At 40.9% G+C, this 23,051-nt stretch overlaps 1 protein-coding gene across 1 annotated transcript; it reads left to right on the top strand.

Annotated features, from left to right (window-relative positions):
- The first annotated feature begins 706 nt into the window (after positions 1 to 706).
- Positions 707 to 22,586, top strand: XG (Xg glycoprotein (Xg blood group)). Its single transcript, XM_068395287.1, has 9 exons — positions 707 to 767; positions 12,326 to 12,367; positions 12,706 to 12,762; positions 16,595 to 16,630; positions 19,265 to 19,330; positions 20,226 to 20,282; positions 20,942 to 20,980; positions 21,268 to 21,387; positions 22,570 to 22,586. The coding sequence occupies exons 1-9, from the start codon at positions 707 to 709 to the stop codon at positions 22,584 to 22,586; spliced, it is 495 nt and encodes a 164-aa protein (XP_068251388.1).
- Positions 22,587 to 23,051: the final 465 nt, after the last annotated feature.

Here is a 23,051-nt window from a genome sequence, read left to right as displayed (position 1 = left end):
GTAGTCTGACATCACATTTTAAGTTTATAAAATTAGGGTTGTTTGTCATCCCTCTGTAGACAATTCCCAAGTCTCTGCAAAGCAGATTCTTGGCCACCACTTCCCTCACTCAGTGTCTTGAGTTAGCAGTTAGGACTCTGACAGGATTGCCTTTATCAGAAGTTACTGCTCAGCCAAAACTTAGCAGGGAAGCAGCCCTTTGAGGACTGAGTATATCCAAGAGATTTTTTTCAAGTACGCTTCAGAGAAGGCCGGTCTCCTCTCACAAGCTGCTTGAGCTCCCACAGTACCACACCCCGCTTTGAAGGCGAGGATGTCAAACAGGTTGGCTTTCCCTCTGGGAAAGAGGTGGGTGCAGGGCGCGCTGGCTCCCTCCTCATTGGGTGCTGCTGCTGGTTCCCCAGCTCTCCATGCTCCCTGCCTGGGCGATAAATAGATCTCAGAGGGTGGGTGGCACCTACGGTGCTGCTCACGGCTTGGCCGTAGTGGGATCATCTGCTTTCGTTATTTGTCTTGTACAAGAAGAGGTTTTTAGGCACTTCTCTCTCTTCCTCGGTGCTTGAGTGTAATGGTGAGGGAACTCTTTGGACAGAGCTGCTGATTCCAAGCGTCTCCCTCAAACCTTGACACTGCAGTTGCAACATCTACATTCCAACATTGCTTGGAAAACACCAACCTGTGCAATCAAGGCAGTGCATAGAACACCATGGGGAAATTCAGAAGTATTCTTCTTTTGTGCCTTGGCTTTCTTCTAGTCCATGTAAGAGGTAAGTGACCTTTGCGTTGGCTTATTTCTAGGGCATGATTATTAAAAATGCAAACAAAAAAAACCCTAAACCTCAATCCCTAAAAAAATACACTTGTTTATTTAGAAACACTTGCTGGTGGTTTTTTTTTGCTACTGTTTCATAAGAAGCATTCAAGAGTGTTTAGATAAGTACTTCTGCAGTTTCTGAAGCGATGTGTACCTTTTGGATGATTGCTCATAATAGTCATGCTAGTTGGAGTTGCTTGTTATAATTTCTTATTTTCTCTTTAGTGTTGCTACCCTAAAATTATTCACAAGCTTGGACTTGAGAATAAACTTTTTAAACAGAAGCTGTAAAATGACATCTTCCAGGGGAACTTTGGAAACTTGTCCAAAGAGATCCTTAGTCAAATACTAACTTCTTTTTTTAGAGCTTTTCTTGGTTAATGATATTTTGAAACATATTAGTTACATTGTAAAATCCAATTGTGATTCATTTTAAAGGTGCTCATGGTTTAATATTGGTGCTCATGCTTCAATAACTGTAAATTAAGAATTTATTAACCTTAGCCAACATATTCCTGAATATATAAAATCCACACACAAGCATACTTTTTTTTTTTTACATGCAGGATTAATGAAGAATTGAATACATTTTGTATAGATGTTTTGACAAATGAATAGCAGTTGGGATAACGTCCTTTTGCACTGAGTCTCTGTTCTAACATAATTTTCTTTTAGTAAAACATTCTGTAAAACTTTTTTTGATACCAAACCAAATAGGATCATCCTTGTGTGCATCTGCCATGTAGTGTACTTGTAACCTTTTCTTTTTTGTATGTTAGCATTACTTCAAAAACTTCTAGCTCATTGTTTGGCTGCAGGAAGAAAACAATCATTAACCAGTAGTTCCAAAATAGCTGCTGCTGCTCATCCTCCCACCACCCCCGATTTAAATGGAGTCCCTAGGAGGTCTTGCAGTAATGAGCAGTGAAAAAACCTTGCCTTAGATTAGTGCTACAGTTCACTTTTAACAAATGAGGAATTATTTGGAGGTCTTCAGCAAGTAATGTGACATAGAAACAGCAGAGCAGCAGGACTGTGCTGGCCTGGCCTGTAGTATGTTGTGAACAGCAATGATTCACAGGGGCTCTCATCACTGGCACGCAGACTTTCTTGTTCTGGAGGACTCTTGTATGTTGAATATTTCTGTTCAAACAATTTGAGCACGGGCAAGCCAATCTCCATATACTCTATCACTTTAATTACAAGGATAGTCAGCGTAAGCATTCTTGCTTTACACATGTGGTAATTTAGAGCCAGTTCAGACCCTGCTCTGGGGGAGAAGTCATTGCTGAAAGCTGCTGTGGGCTTTGGGCACAATCTTAGAACTATGGAAACTATTTAATCCACTTTGAAAAGCAAAATAAGTATTTTAAGTCTGTGGTAACAGCTACTGAATTTTATCATCAAAGTATTTGCCATCTTTCAGGGGATATTTACAGGAACCACTTCTCAGTTCTAATCAAGACATGATGTGAGAAAGGCTTAGCCATGGTGGTGAAAAGCTGGTCCAGCTCCTTATGATAGGAATGTCTATGGCATGATTTACCGTTTTATATGCAGCCTTAATTCTTATCTAAGCTGTAACTATCTGTGATGATAGCTCCTAGAAACTACCATGCCACCACGGCCAGGCCAGATCACATCACTCCCCTTACCATCTAGCATTTCCTTTATTCAGTTAGTTGGCTAGACTACCTTGATGGACACATCTCAATAGAAGCACGGCATAACCAAGGACCACATTGCACAAGGAAAGTGAGACGTGATACAGTTCAGAAACTTACATGCTTACTGCAGTTTTCCATACTTTTAGCTACGCCCTTTGGCTTTTGTTATTTCCAAGCTTAGGCAGGTTGCGTGAAGTCTGCTGCAACAACTAATTGTCTGAGTGGCTTTTAGCCCAACCCAAATGAAAAAAACTTCATAGAAGCTTCTTCCACTGAAGTTCATGCTAACGTCCCACATCAGTTACTGTGGCTCAGCTGACCTGTGACAATTCAGCTTTGGCTGTGTCTACACTGCCCACTTAGGATGTGGTAAGACACAGCTTAGGTCCTAGTCCCCAGTAACTGAGATCATGCACCTGTTTGAAACACATTGTAGGTCCAATTTGGGCCATAGACCTCAGTTTTGAAACATACTGCAGGTTCCATTTGGGCCGTACGTGTGTGTGCATACCTGCAGAGGGAAAGAAGTGCAACCTGAGGGCTTGCTCCTATATGGAGCTGGAAAGCAGCTGAAACTCTCACTCAGACCTGACTGCTCAGAAATGCTCCTCAGGTTCCCAATATAGATATATTCTACGTATCCATGGTCTTAAGACCAACTGATACATCACATGCTTAGGCAGTAACAAAGCGCAAAGGTTGATGATGTTTAAGACACATTAACTTAACTGCATCAAGTATTGCATGATATGCAGGTAAAAGGAACAGCATTTATTGCTAGCCAGTAAACCATGTACCAGTGTCCAGCTAAGGCTTACAAAGATGTTGACTCAAAACTAATTGTATTCTCAGTTAATTAGCTAGGCACTTTACGGGGAGAACATTACAGACCTGTTTGGATTTGAGACACTATGTGACTTAGTTTTATGAATAATGTAGTTTTTTGTAGTTAAAAGACAGAATGGGAGAGATTAAAAACACAGTCCTGTTTTTCTTATACTGCTCCATCAAGCTCCAGTCCTTGCTGTCGCTCCGTGTGAGGTCCCTGTGTACGTGCTGAAGCACTTGCGGTATCAGCAGGGATATATCAGACAATGAATTCTCTTGTTGCTGGGCGCCAAAACTATTTCACTCCCAATACCAGAGCTGCTATCATCTGTAGGCATGTCAGCGCTATGACCCAAGGGTGTGATGGCAGCTTGATAAACGGACATACCTGGCTGAAAAGCTAACAACAGCAGAGCTGTTGCAACATCAGAGCAGCCTGGGAAGAGCAAACAACCGGTATGGTTACTCAGCTTCTTGGGTTCACTTTTCAAACAGTGCTGCCACATTTCAAGCCTGGTAGCAGTGCCCAAACTGCCTGTTTTCAGTATGTATTCTTCCCTCATTTGCATCAGCGATTGACAATCCCTTTCCATCCCATTGAGGCTAATAAACAAACAAATAAATGTCATAATTCTTTCAAGATTAAAAATAAATAAAAATATGCCTTTCTGTGGCATTTTGCCTCGTGGTTAGGAGGAGAGAGATTCAGATTGCTTTGATCAGTCTTCCTTCATTTCCACAGTGGGGCTGCCATCTATGAATGTTATGGGAAAATACTATATAAAATCTGATATGTAGTACAATATCTCATGAAGGCAAATAAGCCATCCCATTTGAAAGAAAGGGCTTGAATGGGTTATGAAAATATAACAGTCCCACTTCCACAGTATAAGCTTTGCCTGTCATCAATGCATTTTTTAATTCCTGAGGAATTTATTTAAAAAGGAAAATCACAGCAATATATTTTCAAAGGGCAACAATGCTCCAGATTAAATGAAAACAAAGGCCAGAGTAGGCACAAAGATTAGCAGACAAATTAAAGCAAAGTTCTTCCTTACACCCCAGGTCTTATAACATCAGTGGTGGAAGAACCAGGGGCATGTAGTCCACAGAGGGAACAGTCCTGAGTTAAGAGCAATGAAGCTTCCCGGATCACAATATATATCACATCAAAACTGCAACTCTGCCTTGAAGGTTACCATCTGCAAGGAGCAGAAATTGAGATACAAGCCAGATATTTCCATTGACAAAGCCAGTACAGACCATTTTGTTTCCTATAACAAAAAGATGGCTGGGTCTTTGTTCAGAAAGATTTGCAGAGCGTTGTGCATGCCAAGACTCTTGGTTTCTGTTCCCTCCGAAGGCTAAGCCTCCAGATCCTCTCCTGACCCTCCTGCTTTTGAAGTTCCGATACCAACTGATGCTCTATTACCCTTTGCCCACGGTCATTCAGAGAGGCTTCTCTGTGCACTCCGGCAGCATGTGCAGAGGCTTCTTCAGCTCTGCAAAGGGAGCCTAATTGCTTTTCTCATTTAGGCCAAATGTAATGAGGTGGTGGCTTCTGAGACTCCGCAGAGACTTTGTTGCTGAGCAGACCTGCTTGCTGATGTCCTGCAACTCTTTCCAGCATTATTCTTTTATAGAAAACACGCTCTTAGTGGCATAAGACAGAGAAGATGCAGGCTTTGCTTCTTTACTGTCTTGTATTGTAAACACGCAAGCAAAGAATGTGTACGAAATGCCCTGATCATCCACTTCGACTTGGCAGTATTACGAACCCCCTTGGAAGCAATATAAATAATTATGCCAAAGGGCTAGCATGACTTCAGGGGGCACAGGGTTAGTTACACAACAGAATTTCTGAAACAAATTCAACTTGATGTTAGTTACAGAACAGCACTACTGAGATCTGTGCTACCCATACTGAAGAGGTAAAGGTTATTTTGCATGTATCTTACCAGCATACTTGGGATGAAGGTGCTCACTCTGTGAGCAACATAAGTAAAAAAGCCTGGCATCTCCCTGACCTCCTCCATTACCTTCAGCTCCCTCTGTTGTCTCCAAACTACCAGCTGGGGAAAGTGTGGATTAGCCAGCTGGTACTTAGGCAGTGAGTGGTCACCCAGAGAGCCCAACACAGCTGTTGCTTGTGCCATGCTATAGGGTTTCAGTAGGAACACTCATACAGGTCTCTTGTTTGAGCCTAGCTACTTCTACAGTTCTCATGTAACGTGACCACCACTAAGCCTGACAGCCTCAGACCAAACGGCTGAAAAGGGCTGACAGCTTCACGAACCACACAGCAACAGAGAGCAGCTTTGGCTGAACAGCCCACACCGTGGCCTAAGCTCCACTTCCTCGTGACACAAAGCTGAAAATCAAAGTTTCAGTAAGATGCGTGGGCATATCATGCTGCTTCATCCGAGATCCCAACTCTTTTGCTCTGCTTATAATTTTACAGCACACACCAGCTTCCTCTGCACTCACTCTGAAGCAAAATATAGAAAATCATATATGTTTTATTTTAGGTATGCAGGGCATATCACATCATAAAGAAGAGCAGCTACCTTTGAACAGCTGTTGTTTGGCCACAGCAAAGCAAACACCATTGAACTAGAAGATTTTCTTTCATGTTTGATGAGACCATGCTGCACAGACCTAAAGCAGACTGCCACTCTTGCTTTATTAGTCCATCTTACTTGCTGGTAATTATTTAAATGTGTTCTTGTATGAATAAGCGAGAGAGACCTTTTCACTTCCCTTGAATTCAAACTATAAACAGAAGTGGCCTAGAAAAAAACATGAAGCCAATAATCAGGTCCATATGCTGTGGTCTATAGACTGGAACTTAGATCTTAATTACAGATTTTAAAGCATACTCATTTTCCACCCTAGCATCAGGAGCTGTAATGGCAATTGTTTACAGAACGAAAGGGCCATGATGGAAAAAAACAGCTACAGTAACCTCACCAGGAAACATGGATCATGAGGGTATTACATCAAAGAAATAGTATCCACTCATTGAGATTTTGTCCAAAGTGTCTGTTCTGGGGTGTAAACCTTTATGTTCACCCACAACTTTTCTTACATGAGTAATTTCCTTTTAACAAACATAATTGTTTCTTCCTGAATAAAGTTGGATCAGTAAATGGGTATGTTCTGAATCACATGCCTGGGAGAATACATTCCATTTTCTCATTACAGGGGAAATATGTCTCATGATTGTATAATAATCAGAAATTATCTGCGCAAAGAATAATTTACCAATTCAGCTAAAAAGAACATAAAATGAGTCCCATGAGCAATTTTGATAACATATTGTTCCTTCTTAGAAAAATTTTGTTCCCATTTGTGAGTCACCCACTTCTTCCTCAGTCACTGCCAGCTTCATAATGTTTTAAGCTCATTGTATTCACAAAACAATTCTTACTTATTTACACTGAAGAAATAATTTTTGGTCTTGTTTTTAAATAGTGTAAAATCAACTTATTTTCCCTTTCTATCTAGCTCATATTTCTAAGTTAGTTGCTTCTGATTTATTTGTAACACAGGTAATCTCATCCCAGTCATATGACTGCTAGCAATGAACTCAAAGCCCATTAATTTAATCATATTAATGACAAAAGGATTTATCTAACACACATGTGCATGTATGCATTTAAGATCACAGAGTCATAGAAACACAGAATCGTTTTGGTTGGAAAGGACCTTGTCCTGGTTTGGCCTAAACCAGGCCGATTTTCCTTTCAGTGATCATCGAGTCCAACCATTAACCTAGCACTACCAAGTCTACCACTAAACCATGTCCCTAAGCACCACATCTACTCGTCTTTTAAATACCTCCAGGGATGGTGACTCCACCACTCTCCTGGGCAGCCTGTTCCAATGTTTGATAACCCTTTCGGTGAAGAAATTTTTCCTGATATCCAATCTAAACCTCCCCTGGCGCAACTTGAGGCCATTTCCTCTCGTCCTCTCACTTGTTACCTGGGAGAAGAGACTAACACCCACCTTGCTACAACCTCCTTTCAGGTAGTTGTAGACAGTGATAAGGTCTCCCCTCAGCCTCTTTTTCTCCACACTAAACAACCCCAGTTCCCTCAGCCGCTCCTCATACGACTTGTGCTCTAGACTCTTCACTAGCTTCATTGCCCTTCTTTGGACTCGCTTCAGCACCTCAATGTCTGTCTTGTAGTGAGAGGCCCAAAACTGAACACAGTATTCAAGATGTACATCCACACACATGTATATACACATATGAACACATTTTCTCATGCATCTTAGCTTCTTTTTTAACATTACACAGTGCATATTAAATGCCTGAGAAGTTAATTTCATTTGTCGTATAACCTGATTCTCATTTGGCAATGTTCATGCTGTCTTATTTAAATGTGCGTCATTTTAATGGCCACAAGCTATGTTCATATGGATCCAATGCAGGACTGAGCCTACTTAGGGAGATCAAAAATTGCAGAGTGATGCCACGGTAGCCTTTTGTCAGAAAACTTCTGACTACAGTCATAATGATGAACGGGTAACATCCACCTGCAGAATCCATCCTTGTTCCTCATAAATCCTCCTCAAAAACTATGGGACCTTGGACCCTTGTGATCAATCAGCTATACAGCTAAAGGGTGATGGATCCATTTAACATTTAGGTCACAAATTCAACCATAGGCAAAAGATGCTCCTTTCTCTATTTTAGTGACTGAATATTTCGGTCATATTTTCAGAAAATTAATATGGGCAAAAGTTTGTGAACATTAAATGCACGTGTGCCTGAGAACACGACTTTGCAGGGGACAGCTGTGGTGGGGTAAGATGATGTCAGCTCCATGATGCTTCAGCAGGATGTGTCTTATGTTCAAGGGAACTTACTAAAAGCTGGCTCAGTATCTCTGTGGCAAACAGCAATCATAACAGTCTCCGTAGTAGAGCAAGTGGACTGACGTGGATTTTGTATCACCAGCCTTCCACACATGATAATAAAAAGGCTCATAGAACATATGGACATTAGTGAAAGCAAATGTCCTACCTGGAAGATTCATGCCTGTAAAAATAAATGTAGTAACTTTGATATTTAAGCTACTATGTTTTGATGCTGGGCTTTATGGGGTCTATTCTCCCCTGTCTGGCTGCTACAGAGAAGCCTACTGTTAGCTATGTAGGTCAGGTCTACACTTCAGATTTTTACTGGCACAGCTACATGTGTTGGGTGGAGATGAGGGAATTACATCTCAAATAAGGCTGGCTGTTAGTAGTCCTGCTGTTAGTATAGTTCATTGTGTTTGAGCAACTAGTATAAACATAATTAAAGCAGGTCCTTTCACGATACAAACTGTATTATCCATCTGGAAAGCTTGCTTTCTTAGCTTAGCATTTTCTCTTTTGCAGATAAGGACTGTATTGTGGTGTCAGGCAGGAGTTTATAAGCATTTTCTCAAATTCTCTGTTATGAATCATTGCAGACCACCCAAAAAAAAGCACTATTACAATAATTTTATTTCTATGTAAAACCAGGGATAATCCCAGGAGACAGGCTAGAAGTGATGCCAAGAAATAGCATACTAGCCCAAAGCAGCATAACAGAGATAACTCTGAGATAATGCCTCCTGCATAGCTAAACCTCTTCATAACTCTATCCAGGTTAAAAAACAAAACAAAACAAATCAAACCCAACAAAAGCCACACACAAAAACCCCCAACCAAATAAAAAACCCCAAAGGAACAAAGCTGTTTTCTCCCCACTAAAATTTCTTTCATTCTTATTTTCATCAGAATATTTCCAGCTCTTTCTATTATGGAAGCTGATAAAAAAAAAAGGCCATTTTTATATGTGCAAAATTAATTTTTTTCAGTCTGTTTGTTCTGTGAAGAAGCTTGACTAATTTATTTCTGTTGTAATTTATCTTCAGAGTTCCCTGAAGTGACTGCAGTTCCTATTGAGCTAAATATTCTCTGAGTCTCTAATGTGTTTTTGTTTTTAGACCCACCATATTGCAGATGAAATCTGGGCTGTTCAGCTATTTAACCATCTGTTATCCTCCCAAATTAGATTCTTAAAATGTCTAGGTGCAGCCTCAGAAATGGTAATGAGCATTTAAAATTCTGCTCCACAAAATCTTACTCCTTGAGGTCATTTGATGTTGTTATTGGAGGAAGTCGGGATGGAAGTCCAAGCAACCTTTTGGTTTATTGGAGTGTCGTTCACCATGCTGCACAGATTTCCACATACAATCTGCCTATCTGCCAAGCTTTATATTTACACAGCCAAAGAGATTTCAGCGTAGATTCCTGTCTTACTCCCAGTCAGTCACTCTGTGTTGGTGTCTGTTTATTTTATCACTTGGTTTATAATGAGAAATAATTAAAGAAAAAATAAATCCGAATAATTTCTGCAGGGGATTTTCAGGCTTCTTTTTTTATCTTCTTAAAATTTCTATAGTTGTCTTCTATTTCTCCTTTGCTGTCTCAAAAGAACACCTCTTGTCTTTTCCCACTTTTTCAGTAAGAGAGCAGACATGCAACAGGAGAGGGAAACCCAGGTATTGTCCAGGAGAAGGGTAGATGTTAGTAACTGTTTCAGTATGCTGTTTTGCTTTGGTTCTCATGCAATTGGAAGCATCTGCATCATCTTGTTTGAATTCCATAATCTCTTTTGATTAGATTCCTCCTTCTGGTTTTGTCTTTTCCCTAACTTCAAAGAAATATTATACCTGGAAGTTTTCCAGAGTCTTCCCTCAGAAGATGATTTTGTCACCTTCTCTTTACAGCATTAGGACCTTGGTAGCTGCTTTCCATACAGTTAGTTCCTGCGTGTCAGGACCTGTAACAAAGGAGACAACAGCTCTTTGGTGTTACAAAATTATTCCTGATGACTCACTCTGATGAGAAATGGTTTGAATCCTGCCGGCAGTATCCTGCAGCAGCAGGGATCAGGTCAGACAGCCTCCTTCGGCACTCAAGATGCCAAGCAAGAATGAAGATTTATCCAGAGGACAAAAGCAAAGGACAGTCAGACTTAAGTTGCTCGTATTGTTGGCACTGAAGAAACGCTTCAGAAAAATATAATTTGACCATATAAGTTGAGACCATGCCAGGATGTCAGCCTGCGGGTAGGGCTCTGCATCCAGATCAACTGGTCCCACACTGGGCAGCAGCATGTCTGTGACAGCCCACAGGCAGGGCCTCAGGGCCAGTAAGGGCTGGTGATGTCCTCAGGACTCTGGCAGGGAATATCTTCTGAGAAAGTCACTTGTTAATTTTATGTATTTATGTATTTTAATGGATTCATATTAAAAAAAAATAACCTGTCAGGGTCTTGGAATATTATCCATCTAAGGACCCAGTCCAAAGGTTACTGGACTTAGCTATGCTGGCTGAGCGGCCAGGGCAGGGGAAGGAGAGGTGGTCAGAGAAGGTGACACTCCAAGATCAGTTCAAATGATAAGAGCTAAAATACTACTCTAATAACATTAACAGGAAAGCCTTAGGCTGTTATCTGCTTTTCCTTTCCAAACACAGGTTTGTCATAAGATTTTATGGGGACAGTTTTGCTTTAGAAGCCTTTCACTATTTTGCATTCCAGCCTCGTTTTATCTTTTCCATCAGACACCAGCTATAATTAAATTTACAGATTTACGTGAAAATCCTCATGGGAATCAAAATGTTTCAGCTCCTGTGCTGATTTTTATCTGAAGATCACAGTGTTTTACCACTGATTAATAATCTTTCCAGGAGCTCTTTGACACAGGGGAGAGCTGTTATTCAGGAACAGTGGTTAATGTGAAGAATGCCATGCAGACGCACAGCACCTGTCGAGAAGAGAGAGCTGAGCTGAACCCAGAGTGCTGCCGTGCTGGAGAACCTCTGACGGCCTCTCTCTGTTCCTCAGTTTCCCCACTTGAACAATGATGCCTTTCTTGCTGTGAAGTGTTCAAGACTTACCAAGAAAACCACTTCACCGAAGAGTTAGTCATTAAGCCTTTTAGACAGCATAATAAACAGATGCAGATCAAGAGGCTTACTCAACAGAGCACAGAGTAAAATGTTTCAGCTCAGGGAAGCCATGGCACGTCCTGACTTTTTGCGGGTTTGTGCAGGTTGATCTCGTATTTGGTGTGCAAACACAAGGACGGTGAAGTTTCAGTCTGAATGAAAAGTAATGGATACACACTCTGCAAAGAGGTGATTCATGAAGGCTGTGTATTAAAAGGAAAGTGGCAGATTGTAGAGAGTGGAAAGTAAAACTCACATGAATAACTGTGTTTGTTCACTTCAAAGTCGTATGCTTCAGTTTAATACATTTTAAACATTTTCCAGTTTTACTTACCTGCTAACTTCAAAGGTCAGGATGCTAATTGCCCTGCTGTGACATTTAACGACATCACTGTCACCTAACACAGAAGAGGAAGGGTTCTTTTCTTCCCTTTCATGTTTTTTAAGGGAAACAGCAGAAACTAAATTAAGTCAACACATCTTTGTATCTTTTACTGCTGGCACATGTTACAGGAAGAATTAAAAAAAAAAAGTTGATTCATGTTACAAGTGATCACAAGGCAGGCTTGCCAGGAAAGCTGCTCTCTGAAGCTGAGCTGGTAAAACAGTAATCAAGATATTAAAATTTCTCTCCTAATGATTCTGATTTGCAAGTACTGTGCTGAATGCTACTTTCAGCCACCTCCTAGCAATAGCCCTCGTGTCCTGTAGCAACCTGTGTTCTTCAAAGCCATGTTTGCACAGTGGCTGAATACGGCTAGCATGAGAGAGAAGCTTCTCTTTGCGCTACCTGAACAAATAGCTTCTTGGAATTAAATGAGCCCATCTCACGTGGTCATGCAGGACCGGACAGCGCAGGGACAACAGCTGACAGCTTGCTCTGCACCTGCTCCTGTTCGGATGGATTTTTCTTTTGCCTCTTACTGGTGTTCCGGCTCTGTCCAGAGCCCTCAGACATGGAGGTCATGGAAACCTGCCCACTGACTTAGTCCCTTTCCTTCTGTCACCTTCCTTCTAGGTCAACGTGATTTTGATTTAGCTGATGCTCTCGATCACCCAGGTAAGTAAATCTCCTATCCTTATTTTACCATGGCATCTAGACCCAATAATAAATCTTAAGTCCTTTTTCTTGAGGACTGGAACATGAAGTGGCTAGTACTTAAGTTAAAGATATACAGAACTGGGAAATGTTAGATTTCAATGTTTCTGTCATAAAATTAGAATTTTCCTTAAAACAAAAAAAAATGGTTTTGAAAACATATCCCTTCATGTTTAGCTTCAGTCGTGATACGTAAAGATTTATTGAACGCAGCTCTCTAGATTTGCAGATACCTTCTTTTGATAAGTTGAACAAGTTTAAGCTGTTATTGTTTATTGGTATGTCATTGTGTCCCACAGATGACATAATTACCAGGAACCCTATAGTGATCAGAAGACCGACAAGGCCTGTGCTGAGTGAGTAATGAAGACAACAGGTCATAGCTGATTTTAGATACGTAGAAACTGTCTCCCATGAGATTCTTGATCACATTTGCTAATGTACTGTAGCTGAGGTCACTTGGGTGAACACTAGCTGTCTTCTGTATGTAAAGTAAGTGGGTTTTGGACAATTACCAATTACATGTCTTTACTGCTTCCAGTAAGGCTTTAGAGCATGACTGGCCACTGATGGCATTTTATTTCCTTCTTCACAATTTTCCAGCCTATACTGAACTCCCTGGGGAGTATAACCATGGGTAACTCTTGCTAAAAATGGGTAACAGTTCTTCTACTTTTTTTTCCATTATCTTTTCTTTTAGCATAAATATTCATGATGCTTGATAATGGACTTGGAAAAGAATCAGAAGGAATTTGGGTATTCTTTCCTCTCTCTGTGTATTTACTTACTATTATGTAGTATTGATTGCTACAAAGACCTGTGTCAGAAAGGAAAAAAGGCTCTGAACAGCGGAGAGGACCAAAAGGTTTTAGCTGTAGTCCTGAGGATGACAAAGAATGATTTCCAATGAACACTTGTTATTGCTGAAAAAACCCAAGCCCCAAACAACAAAACTACACATGCATTTATGATGGAACATTTTATGATAACACAGAGATTTTTCAACTAAACTACACTGAAAGAAATTTCTGGCTATCAGACAAAATGTTTGAATCAGGAAATGCTGGATAACATTAGCCCACACAACAACTTTCATTCTTTTTCTGGATAAACGTTGCAATAAGTCAACAGGTACATGAAAGCAGTTACATTTTCCACACAATTCTCTGGCTCCCTCTTTGAACAAACAGGGCAGCATTTTGCAAGTGTGGTAGCTGCTAAATCCTGTAATGGTTGCATTCTTCCCTCCCACTGAATTTTGCAAAGAAAGCCTGTGTTTGGCCTAATTAGAAGTGTCTGTTGTAAAGTCCTGCTAAGCCACTGCCCTCCACTTAGCTAGCTGTCCTGGCTTCCTTTAAAGTCAGTGGAGAGAAATCAGCATGTCTAGGGATGGTTCATATCACCCTAAATGTGAATTTGTTCTCATCCTAATATAGACATTTCTAGCAGGCTACTTGAATCATGCCCTAAAAGACTCTGTCCTCAGCCATGTTTAAAGATGACCTAGGGATGCCAATATCTACAGTGAAGCTGCCTCAGTCAGGTGAAAGGAATTTGATTTTTAGGGACTCCTAAATCTGTTAGAGATATGACAGTCAGATGATTATCTGTCTTACCTGAATCAACTTCACTCATTCTTGGGAATTAAGAACTCCATGTTTTCCAGAGCATTCTGGAATCTCTTTCAGGACTGAAGACGGTTGCAGGGAGTTTAAAAAAAATTAAAACTAATTAAAAAAAAAAAGTGTTAAAAATAAATTACTAGATTTGGAAACGTACAGAAAGATGATACAAAAGTGTCTCCTAACATCTGCCTGATGCTTCATCTTAACCTCAGGGTTTCCTCTATGTCTCATTCAGCCAGTATCATTGAGAAATGAGGCTGGCTGACATGATGATTTTGATTGAGCTGGGGCCAATTACTGTACAGGCCATGCCCTCTGGGCATCACTTCCCACACAGAAACCTCTGCCTGAGTTGAAGCTCTGCTATAGGCACCTCCCATCTCACATAAAAAAATTCAACACAAAATTTAATGGAAGGAGAAGACGGCATTTATTTACAAAATCTCTTAATAAGGTGATTTTACCCACTCGCATTCATCCTGCCATTGATTTAATTCAGCCATATGCTCAAACTGCGTACTCATAAGCACCAAGACGGGTGTGATCTGGTGAGCATCATGTGCAACATGGGACAAGGTACGCCAGCTATTAAGTCCTCATGCTGTCTCTGTGGTTCTTATAGATCAGAAATGACAAGCTAGTTTACGTACAGATCTTTTATACCCTTTAGGAGTCACCAGCTCTTATGGAGAGGTCCTTTGCCTCATAACCTCGCTTACTTCAGTCTCTCTGAACCCTAGGCCAGGTTGCTGCCCTCTATCTGGTTTTGCTTGTTTGGGGTACACAGACTACGTCTACAGTCTATTTTCTGGGTGGGCAAACAGGAAAAGTAGTGGAATAGGTGATATGCTGCAACCTTTGGCTTTAAAGTGCCCTTATGCTTTTCCTCTGCTGACAAGTCAAGATCTGTGCTGTCTTCTTATCGGAGCTCAGGTCTGCTGGTTTTGACAGAAACAACACATTCCTCAGTTTTACTGCTGGGAACAGTGACCTTTATTGTCTGTTCCTTTAACCCTTTGCTCTGCTGTTTCTTCTGGTCCCTGCAGACACACTCATTTCCATTTGCATTTCATTTGTATCAACCTTAGCATTTCTGCCACAAAGCTCTGCATGAACCCTCTAGAGTGTAACGCTGCCTTTTAATTGAATTCTTCATCTCAATAATAAAATGAGTCCAGTTTATTGCTTCTTACAGTGTTAATATTTGACACATAAAGGTATTTTTGAAACGCAACTCTCTGCTGGCCGGACACAGAGAGGATCAACACCTGGCTTGACAAGAACAAACTGGTTAGTGTAGTATGAATTCAATTATTTTCCTGCCAGATTTCCTGGTGACATCAAAGCATTTCTGAGTTGTTACACAAACGAGACTAGATACTGTGCAAAAGCAGCTTCCACTCCCTCTGGGAATAAAGAACACATGAAGGCACATTTCTGCATGGTGATACATTTGGATGGATTTTTCCAGGTTTCGGAAATACTGACACAATTATAATGGAAAAAAAATATATTTGAGTGCCTATCTAATTTTCTGTGGCAATAAGCATTGGTATCAAAATTTAGGTAGATTTTGCTGTCCCTTTTGATTCATTCCACCACTCCACATTTATAAGGAGCAAGAAAGGGATCCTTGGAGTTACAACATCCATCTAATGTATTTCTGCCTGTTACTCAGTGACTTTTCAGAGCTCATTGTCATTCCATACACACCCTAAAACATCACCCACATACTCATATCCGCACCTGCACATTGGAAATAGAGTTCCTCTTGTTTATGCATCTGCAGCTCACTGACAAACTGTTTATTGGAAGGAAAATTCCATCCCAGGTACAGCAAGATACGTGTACGGTGCTGGGGGAAACAGCCTGTTGATTCACTGCATAACATGGACACAAAGGCATTTAAGTATATTTTAAAACCTTTATAGCTCAGCCAAAGAAAAACAGACCACCACCCAACCTCAGATAGGTGCGTATGATCGCTTGAAGCAAAAATTTTTATGTCATCATGACCCTTACATAAATTAGTTTATACAATACTCTCTCCCTAGGTAGGTTTATTACTTCCCAGTATTTGTTCTTGAAATGGGTATTCAGGTTTTTGCAGTTCAACAAATTACACTTGAGCCAAATATGCATGTACCAGTTTTAACCACAGACATAAATGTTAATAAGGAAGTATATTTTAAAAATAGATACATTTTAATATGTTAACATAGCTAATTTTATTTATGTATTTGCAAATATATTAAAGAGGTATTGATCTATTGATCTTGATTCCATTATGAGATTTATTCTGAGCTTATTTAAAGCAGGAATAAATCTTTTGTATTTTGAGTAGAAAATACTGTATCATTTTTCAATTATTGTGTGGGTAAATATTAAATTCTATAAGAGCTTTCAAGGAAAGTGTAATACCGTATTTGAGCTTGTGGGACTGATCTGAAAAAGCTGCTTGTCAAACATTCGGTTGTACATTTTCTGTTAAAACTAACATCTCACTTCCCTCAAGAATTGTGTGTAACTCACTTCTCTACATCTTCCTCCTTTTCATTTTTAGACAATGATCTGCATTTAGGAGATGCTCTTGGTGGGGGTGAGTACTCCCTTCTTTCCTTCAATATAATGGTTGGGTTTTTTCATAGTCTTTTGCTGAAGTCTGCCTAATTTGTGAAAAGAGATTTCAAGACTGTAAGAGGAACTGTACTAATGGGAGTCATTACAACTCATGTACATGCAGCCCTTTTGCCAGAGGCCATCATGCAGAGCAGGGACAGCAGGATGGGCTGTGTCTGGCTGCCAGCTATGGCTGGCCTACCTGTCTGAACTAAGTCAGCTGTGGATTACATTACCATGCCAGGCTACTGCAGTCATGGCTGGGGAGAGGATATACTGCTCATTCAGCTGTGATGGTTCAGGGTGGTGGCCTCTGGCAGAAGATTGAAGACAACAGGTGATGGTAGAAGTCTCCTCAGCTCCCAACAATGAGTCTGCCTAAGATTAGGAATCAGAGGTAACAATGGATAGAGAGAGGTGTGAGCTTGTTGTTCCTAAGATTAGGAATCAGAGGTAACAATGGATAGAGAGAGGTGTGAGCTTGTTGTAGCTCTATTGATCCCAAATCAGAAATGCAGGAAGGAATGTTTCAGAGATGAGTACTGATGGACATGATACAGCTTAAGCTTGAAGCAGTCAAGCTGTTGTAACCTGCTATAACTGCCAGGTATTTCTATAACATCCAGAACTGACTCAGGAAATGTTCACTATAATGTGCTGAGCTGTGTAGACATGAAATCCTTGACTTTGGGAATTTTTGCACCACATTTTGTTAAGTGTGTTTAGAGGTATACCAAAGATATTAAATACTCTAGAAAGGATCTTGCACACTGAAAGTATCTGAAATGCAAGTAGTATTGAATCAAAGCCTAAAATTTCACTTGAATCAAGGCTACACAGAAGAAAAATTACTTCTCAGCCCATTGCACAGAACCTCTGAATTACGACTCCAGTCACAGTGGTCTGGTTTACTCACGTTTCAGTCTTAGAGAATCATCACTTTTATATTATTCTTTCCCATTTCCAGGGCTTTCTGCAATTCCAGGTTCCCCTGTGGCATTTCATGCCTGTGTTCGAATGACATGTTAGCCCACACTTCATAAAGTTGAATCTAATTTTGTTTATAATTCCCATGTTCATACTGTCTTTTCTTGCCCATATTAATTGTTCCATTCCTGCGAGTTTTTAATGGGTACTTTTATGAGAGGATGGGTTTAGTATGTTGATTAAATTATTAATGAATAGCTTAAGTATCTTCACTAACACCCACCTTTTCATTCAGAGGATGGCAAATGATGTTTCCCTCAGTTTTTATTTCTTTGTTCCATTTTCAGTTCAGGTTCTTAGTTGACATTCATACATGGTATAATTAGATTAATGATAGGTACCTCATTATCAATAGTTCTGAAGACACTGTTTTTTCACTAGCTATGCCACAGAACATATCTTATGCTTAGAGAAGACTGAATAAGTGCAGCATCATAACAGAAATTAATAATGGAATCAGTAGTTTTCTGATTTTTTGCCATGCTGAGTCTTAGTTCGTTACACACAGCTCTGGAACAGAACAAGCATCTTCTTCTATTGAATAGAATTAATTGGGCAAAGTCTGATTCAGCAAAGCTTTAAGACTCTACCTAAAATCCATTGACTACAGTAGGCTAAACTCGCCTAAAGTTACAAATGTATCTAAATAATTTGACGAATCAGAACCTAAATGTTACTCACAAACAGAGGCATTATATTTAGCAGCTAGGCAAGAAGAAAACATGATAAAAGGGCATCTGATGTGTATTTAAGGTGAATGAAAGATTTAAGGAGAGGGAGGGAAATTGGTATTTATTTCTGTGTCCTAACTTTGATTTACTCAGAACTAAATTCACTGTCTGGCTATGAGGACAGTTAAATATGGGACTGAACTGGTTGGAGAAAGGAGGGCAAGAGGGGACCTACCCCATAGACACAGAGCAACAGCCCTGGGCATTAACTTTGGCAGGTTTTGACCTGAGTCAGCTCTTGCTACTTCAGCACTGTACATGCAGTTTGGAAACTGCTATTAGTCATCAGATCTCCTGCTCTATCCAATGCACCTCTTCCTAATACTTCTGCAAAAATTAAGGCCAAATACCAGCACAAAGTCCTAAACAACAAAGCTGAAGTATGAGTTCATTTTGCACTGTTCAAGAGTAGAAAGTTCATCATGCAATAGATGAATTCAACATTTGTTAGATGAAAATAATCTCTAGATTTTAGTAATACCTGCTGATGGCACAGAGATAATCTGTTACCTTCTGCCCAACCCAGAACACCAGCTTCTCTGTCGGCTCTACAAAACTGCACCACTGACACCTACAGTAACACACTGTGCTTCCCAGCTCTCAGCATTAAACAATGTTAGCACTTGCCAGAAATACATGAAACATTTTTCTTCAACATTTTTGTAAATTCTTCTCTCATTTTAATTTTGAAAATATTCCCTTTTCACTATCTAGTTAGTTTTAGTAGCTAGCTATTTGTTGATATAGTGCTTGAGACTTAACTAGTGACAAGGTCCTTTTCTTAATTCACTGGAGGACAAATTAGAAAAAGGTGTCAAATCTCAGGTTATCATAGTCCTTATTTACAGCTCTCAGTTTTGCCTGTCTGACCATCTAACAATATTAATTATCAATAGGTGACATCCCAAGAAAACCTTTATACCCACCTCTTCCACCACGACCGGGAAGCCACAGTAATTCTGGTAAGAGTATCTTCTACAAAAATGTAGCACTATGAGCTGTTCAGAGCAGATATTTTGAATAGTTTACTCTTTTATTTCTTTATTAATAGTCTTTATCATCCCTTCCCTCCATCTGCCTTTTGTAATCACTGTTCCTGACCCAGTGTTTGGAAAGTTTTTCTGAGATTTAGTGTTGGTACCATAAAGCTTTTCTGTCTGCCCAAAATGTGGGATGTGGACTCCTAAATGGCATGAGACTAACACTCATCTTGTTTGCCTTTTCATTCTGGGTATGTGTACACTGAATCATGCTAAGGTTCAAGTCTGACATCTAGCCACAGGGTGTGGATAAGCCTATGTTCAGATCCATACTGAGATGTGCATCTGAGATGGCCTTGGGTCATACAACAAGTGGGACTGGGGAGATGGATGTAAGCCTGTGTTGCTTTTGAGTGTGGTCCCAGATGCCCACTTAAATAAAGGGGAAGTGGCACATCTATCCCAGCTACCACCATGTATCCCGTATTTACTTCTGGTGTGATTGTAGTGGTAGTCCTTCTGGAGTCTTTCCAGGAAAGGACCCACTGACTTCCTGCTCCAGGAACCACTGGGATTTGAGATGTCCATATTATATAAGGATTTGTGCTACTGAGAGCTCAAGCCTACACATTCCACAAGTGCCAATACGGATGCAGAACAGGTAGACACCAACAGTTTTAGTACTCCAGCTTCCAGGTGAATTTGAATAGGTGACCATTCGGTGCAAGACACCTGACCCACCTGCCATGTCAAAGTTGACATTTCGAAGGTCCCTCACCCCTCCCTAGAACATTACAAAAACACTGGACAGGGGAGCTGAAGGGGTTACCATCGTTCAGACAGTTTTGCAACAGAAATCCTAATCTTTATCTTGCAGGAGGCTTTGATGACTCAGATCTCCTTGATGGGAAGCCTTTACCACCGCACATAACAGGTAGTATTTGCCAATTCTCCTTGCAGCTTCTCCCTAATGCTTGTAACTCGGAGATGGCTGGTTTTCTTTAGCGGTAATCTATTTGTCACTGAAGGTATATGACAAGACGCTGCTGTTTTTATTTAGATTAGTTATCCTTCTCCACAAACCATGGCTTTGAGCCTGAAGCTCAAACTTGAAACATATTCCTAAACATTTTGTAGCGTTCTGGCATACGCCAGAACCTTGCAGGATTAATCCCTTTGAATTCAGATAGGACAGTCCCAAAGCAAGGGGCTTCTGCCGAGAACTGGAAGTAGATGCACCGGGCCTATGATCTTAACTTAAATTGTTGATAAATCATCTGATTGTCTGGCAGTAGAGAATAGCCAGAGTATACAGGCCTCCCACTATCTGCGAAATCAGCTTGATGTAGACTGCTAAGTATTATCCTTTTTTTAGAAGACAATATTCCTCTCCAAAAATGAAGTGTCAGGAGGATGCATGGTTATTCCTGTGGCCACTACAGCTGTCAGTCAGGACTGGAAGGGATGCTCCTCTCTCACAGTCCTGCTGAGCTTCCCCTTTTCACCTTCTGTATGAAATCACGCTGTGCTGAGTAAAGACTTTGTTGTCAAAACAAGATGAAAATCTTAATGAAACTTCACCCTCTGTTCCAGGAGAAGAGGATCATCATTTCAATCAAGGAGGAAACACGGGTACAGTAAATAATTTATTCTATAATTTGTTTCCCATCATCATAAAATAGTAAGAAAATGTTAGCCTTATAAAAGTAGTATATATACTAAATAAGGCTTTAAGACGCCATTTTCACACCAGCTGTAACGTAACATAATTTCTAGTCTTCTGCTTAATTCTATTTAATGAATTTCCAATGCTTCACCAAACAATTCTCATAATTCGGCAAAAGCAAACCTTAGTAGAGAATATGCTTAAGTCAAACCATTTCAGTGCCTCTGAAAAAAATCTCTCTCTTTTTCCACAGATTCAGGATTAATAGCTGGAGTTACATCTCCTATAATTACTGCTTTTGTAATATTAGTTGTTGGATCGATAGCGGCCTACTCCGCTTATAAGAACAAGAGGCTTTGTTTCAAACCACATGGTAAGACCGCATTGGTTTCCAGCTTTCCGAGTTGATTTAGTGCTGGAGCAGATGGGAACTCTACAAACATTTTCAGTGGGGGCAGAAATAGGTCAGGAATGAGGGCATTTGAAAATCTCATCCTAAACAACCTCACTACTCTGTAAGAGATACTGGTAATTAACGCTCTTCATCAAGGACAAGTATAGGAAGCCATAACATGCCCAGAAGATGGATGTACGTCACTTTATGAAGGAAATTACATGACATGAGGTCTCTGCCACCACAGAGGTGACTGACTGTTGTGGCCCCGTGTGTGGAAACCAGCCTGCGTGGCCCAGATCAGCCTCGCCTGGGGCATCCCCATGTATCCTCTGGACGGGGCTCCCATTTCAGCTCTGGCCTGGGTGGGCCTCGTGCTCCGGCCTGTGCCACATCCCTGGCACGCCTGCCCTGGCCATCAGCCCAGATGGCTGGCTGGGTTTCCTGGCTTGGCCTTGGGTGGGCTGGCTGCTTTGTCTTCATCTCACAATGGCTGTCCCATCTGGGGCCTGTTTGCCGTCACTGCCCCTCTGTGCGTGCCTGCTGCCGGGGAGGCGATAGCCTGGACTCCCCTGAGGCTGCCCTCGGCTCCCAGCTCTTTGGGAACAGCCCGGCCCTGGCCCTTAGCTGCCACAGGGCTCAATTTAAACCTCTAATTCATGTTATTTGTTCCATAATGGGACTAACAACTAAGACATGAGTGAAACGCAGGAGGTGTGTGGAGAAGCTTCTGAGCATTTCTGGGCATTTCTGAGAAAGCCTCGGCCTGGGGCTGCCATAGCGACTCCAGGGCCACTGCTGCTGGCTGGGCGCTGCGGAAGGCTTGGGCAGGGTTACACAGGGGAGATCCAGCCACAGCACAGCACGGGATGGCCTGGCGGAGGCTGGTCAGGGCTATTAAGGCTGTTTGTGCCCTCAGGGTCTGACAGTCACTTATTTTCCTCTGTTTCTATGGGTGGGGTGTAACTAAAGCAGCAGGTCAGTGATCCTGCATCCCTCTGGAAACAGGGAGCGAGACAAATGGGGAAGGCTTGCTATATGTCTGTGGGGATACAAGGTTCCCACACGCTGCCTCAAAAGGACTGGAGCTAAAAAAGCCTGTAAGAGCTGACAAAGGGCGTCCATGGTGGAAATGCTGAATGTTCAATCTTCATTTTTCAGGTGGGGCTACAGTGTAAGCCGCTGAAAGAAGAGTTGCCCTCTGATCACAGGCTCCTTTAGTTGGTGACATTCAGCCCACAGATTCAACAAATTTTTCTACTTTATCATTCTGACAAAAAAAAATCTTCCTCTAAGGAAAGTTATGTTGAGACTTTGCAATCCTACTCTCTTTTAACTGACGTTGCTCTTGTACCTTTAGCTTTACATCATCAAAGATGTGCTTAAAACATCTGGGGATGGTATTGAACTATCTGACCTGCATTCATAAAGGTTGGATACGCATTTTGATTCAGAAGTTATTTTAAACAACAAAGAAATCAGGTTTAATATAAGCTAAAAATGGAAAGATTTTGGTTTGTGAGCATTTGAGTCACCGAGCAATTTTTTTTCCTCTTTTCAAACTTAGCCAAAATACGTAATCCTTCTGATAGAATAGGAATAAGGAAATTGCTGTTTCCATTCATACATGTTGGGTTTCTTTC

Source organism: Nyctibius grandis, chromosome 2 (genome assembly GCF_013368605.1).
Source record: "Nyctibius grandis isolate bNycGra1 chromosome 2, bNycGra1.pri, whole genome shotgun sequence".
Taxonomy (NCBI): domain Eukaryota; kingdom Metazoa; phylum Chordata; class Aves; order Nyctibiiformes; family Nyctibiidae; genus Nyctibius; species Nyctibius grandis.
The sequence above is the reverse complement of the archived record's forward strand: the minus strand, read 5'-3'. Positions and strand labels throughout refer to the sequence as shown.

Coding starts and splice junctions, on each gene's coding strand:
- XG (XM_068395287.1), top strand. CDS start 707: ATGGGGAAATTCAGAAGTATTCTTCTTTTGTGCCTTGGCTTTCTTCTA. Junction 12,368..12,705: donor TGATGCTCTCGATCACCCAG/GTAAGTAAATCT, acceptor TGTGTCCCACAG/ATGACATAATTACCAGGAAC. Junction 20,283..20,941: donor TTTACCACCGCACATAACAG/GTAGTATTTGCC, acceptor CCTCTGTTCCAG/GAGAAGAGGATCATCATTTC.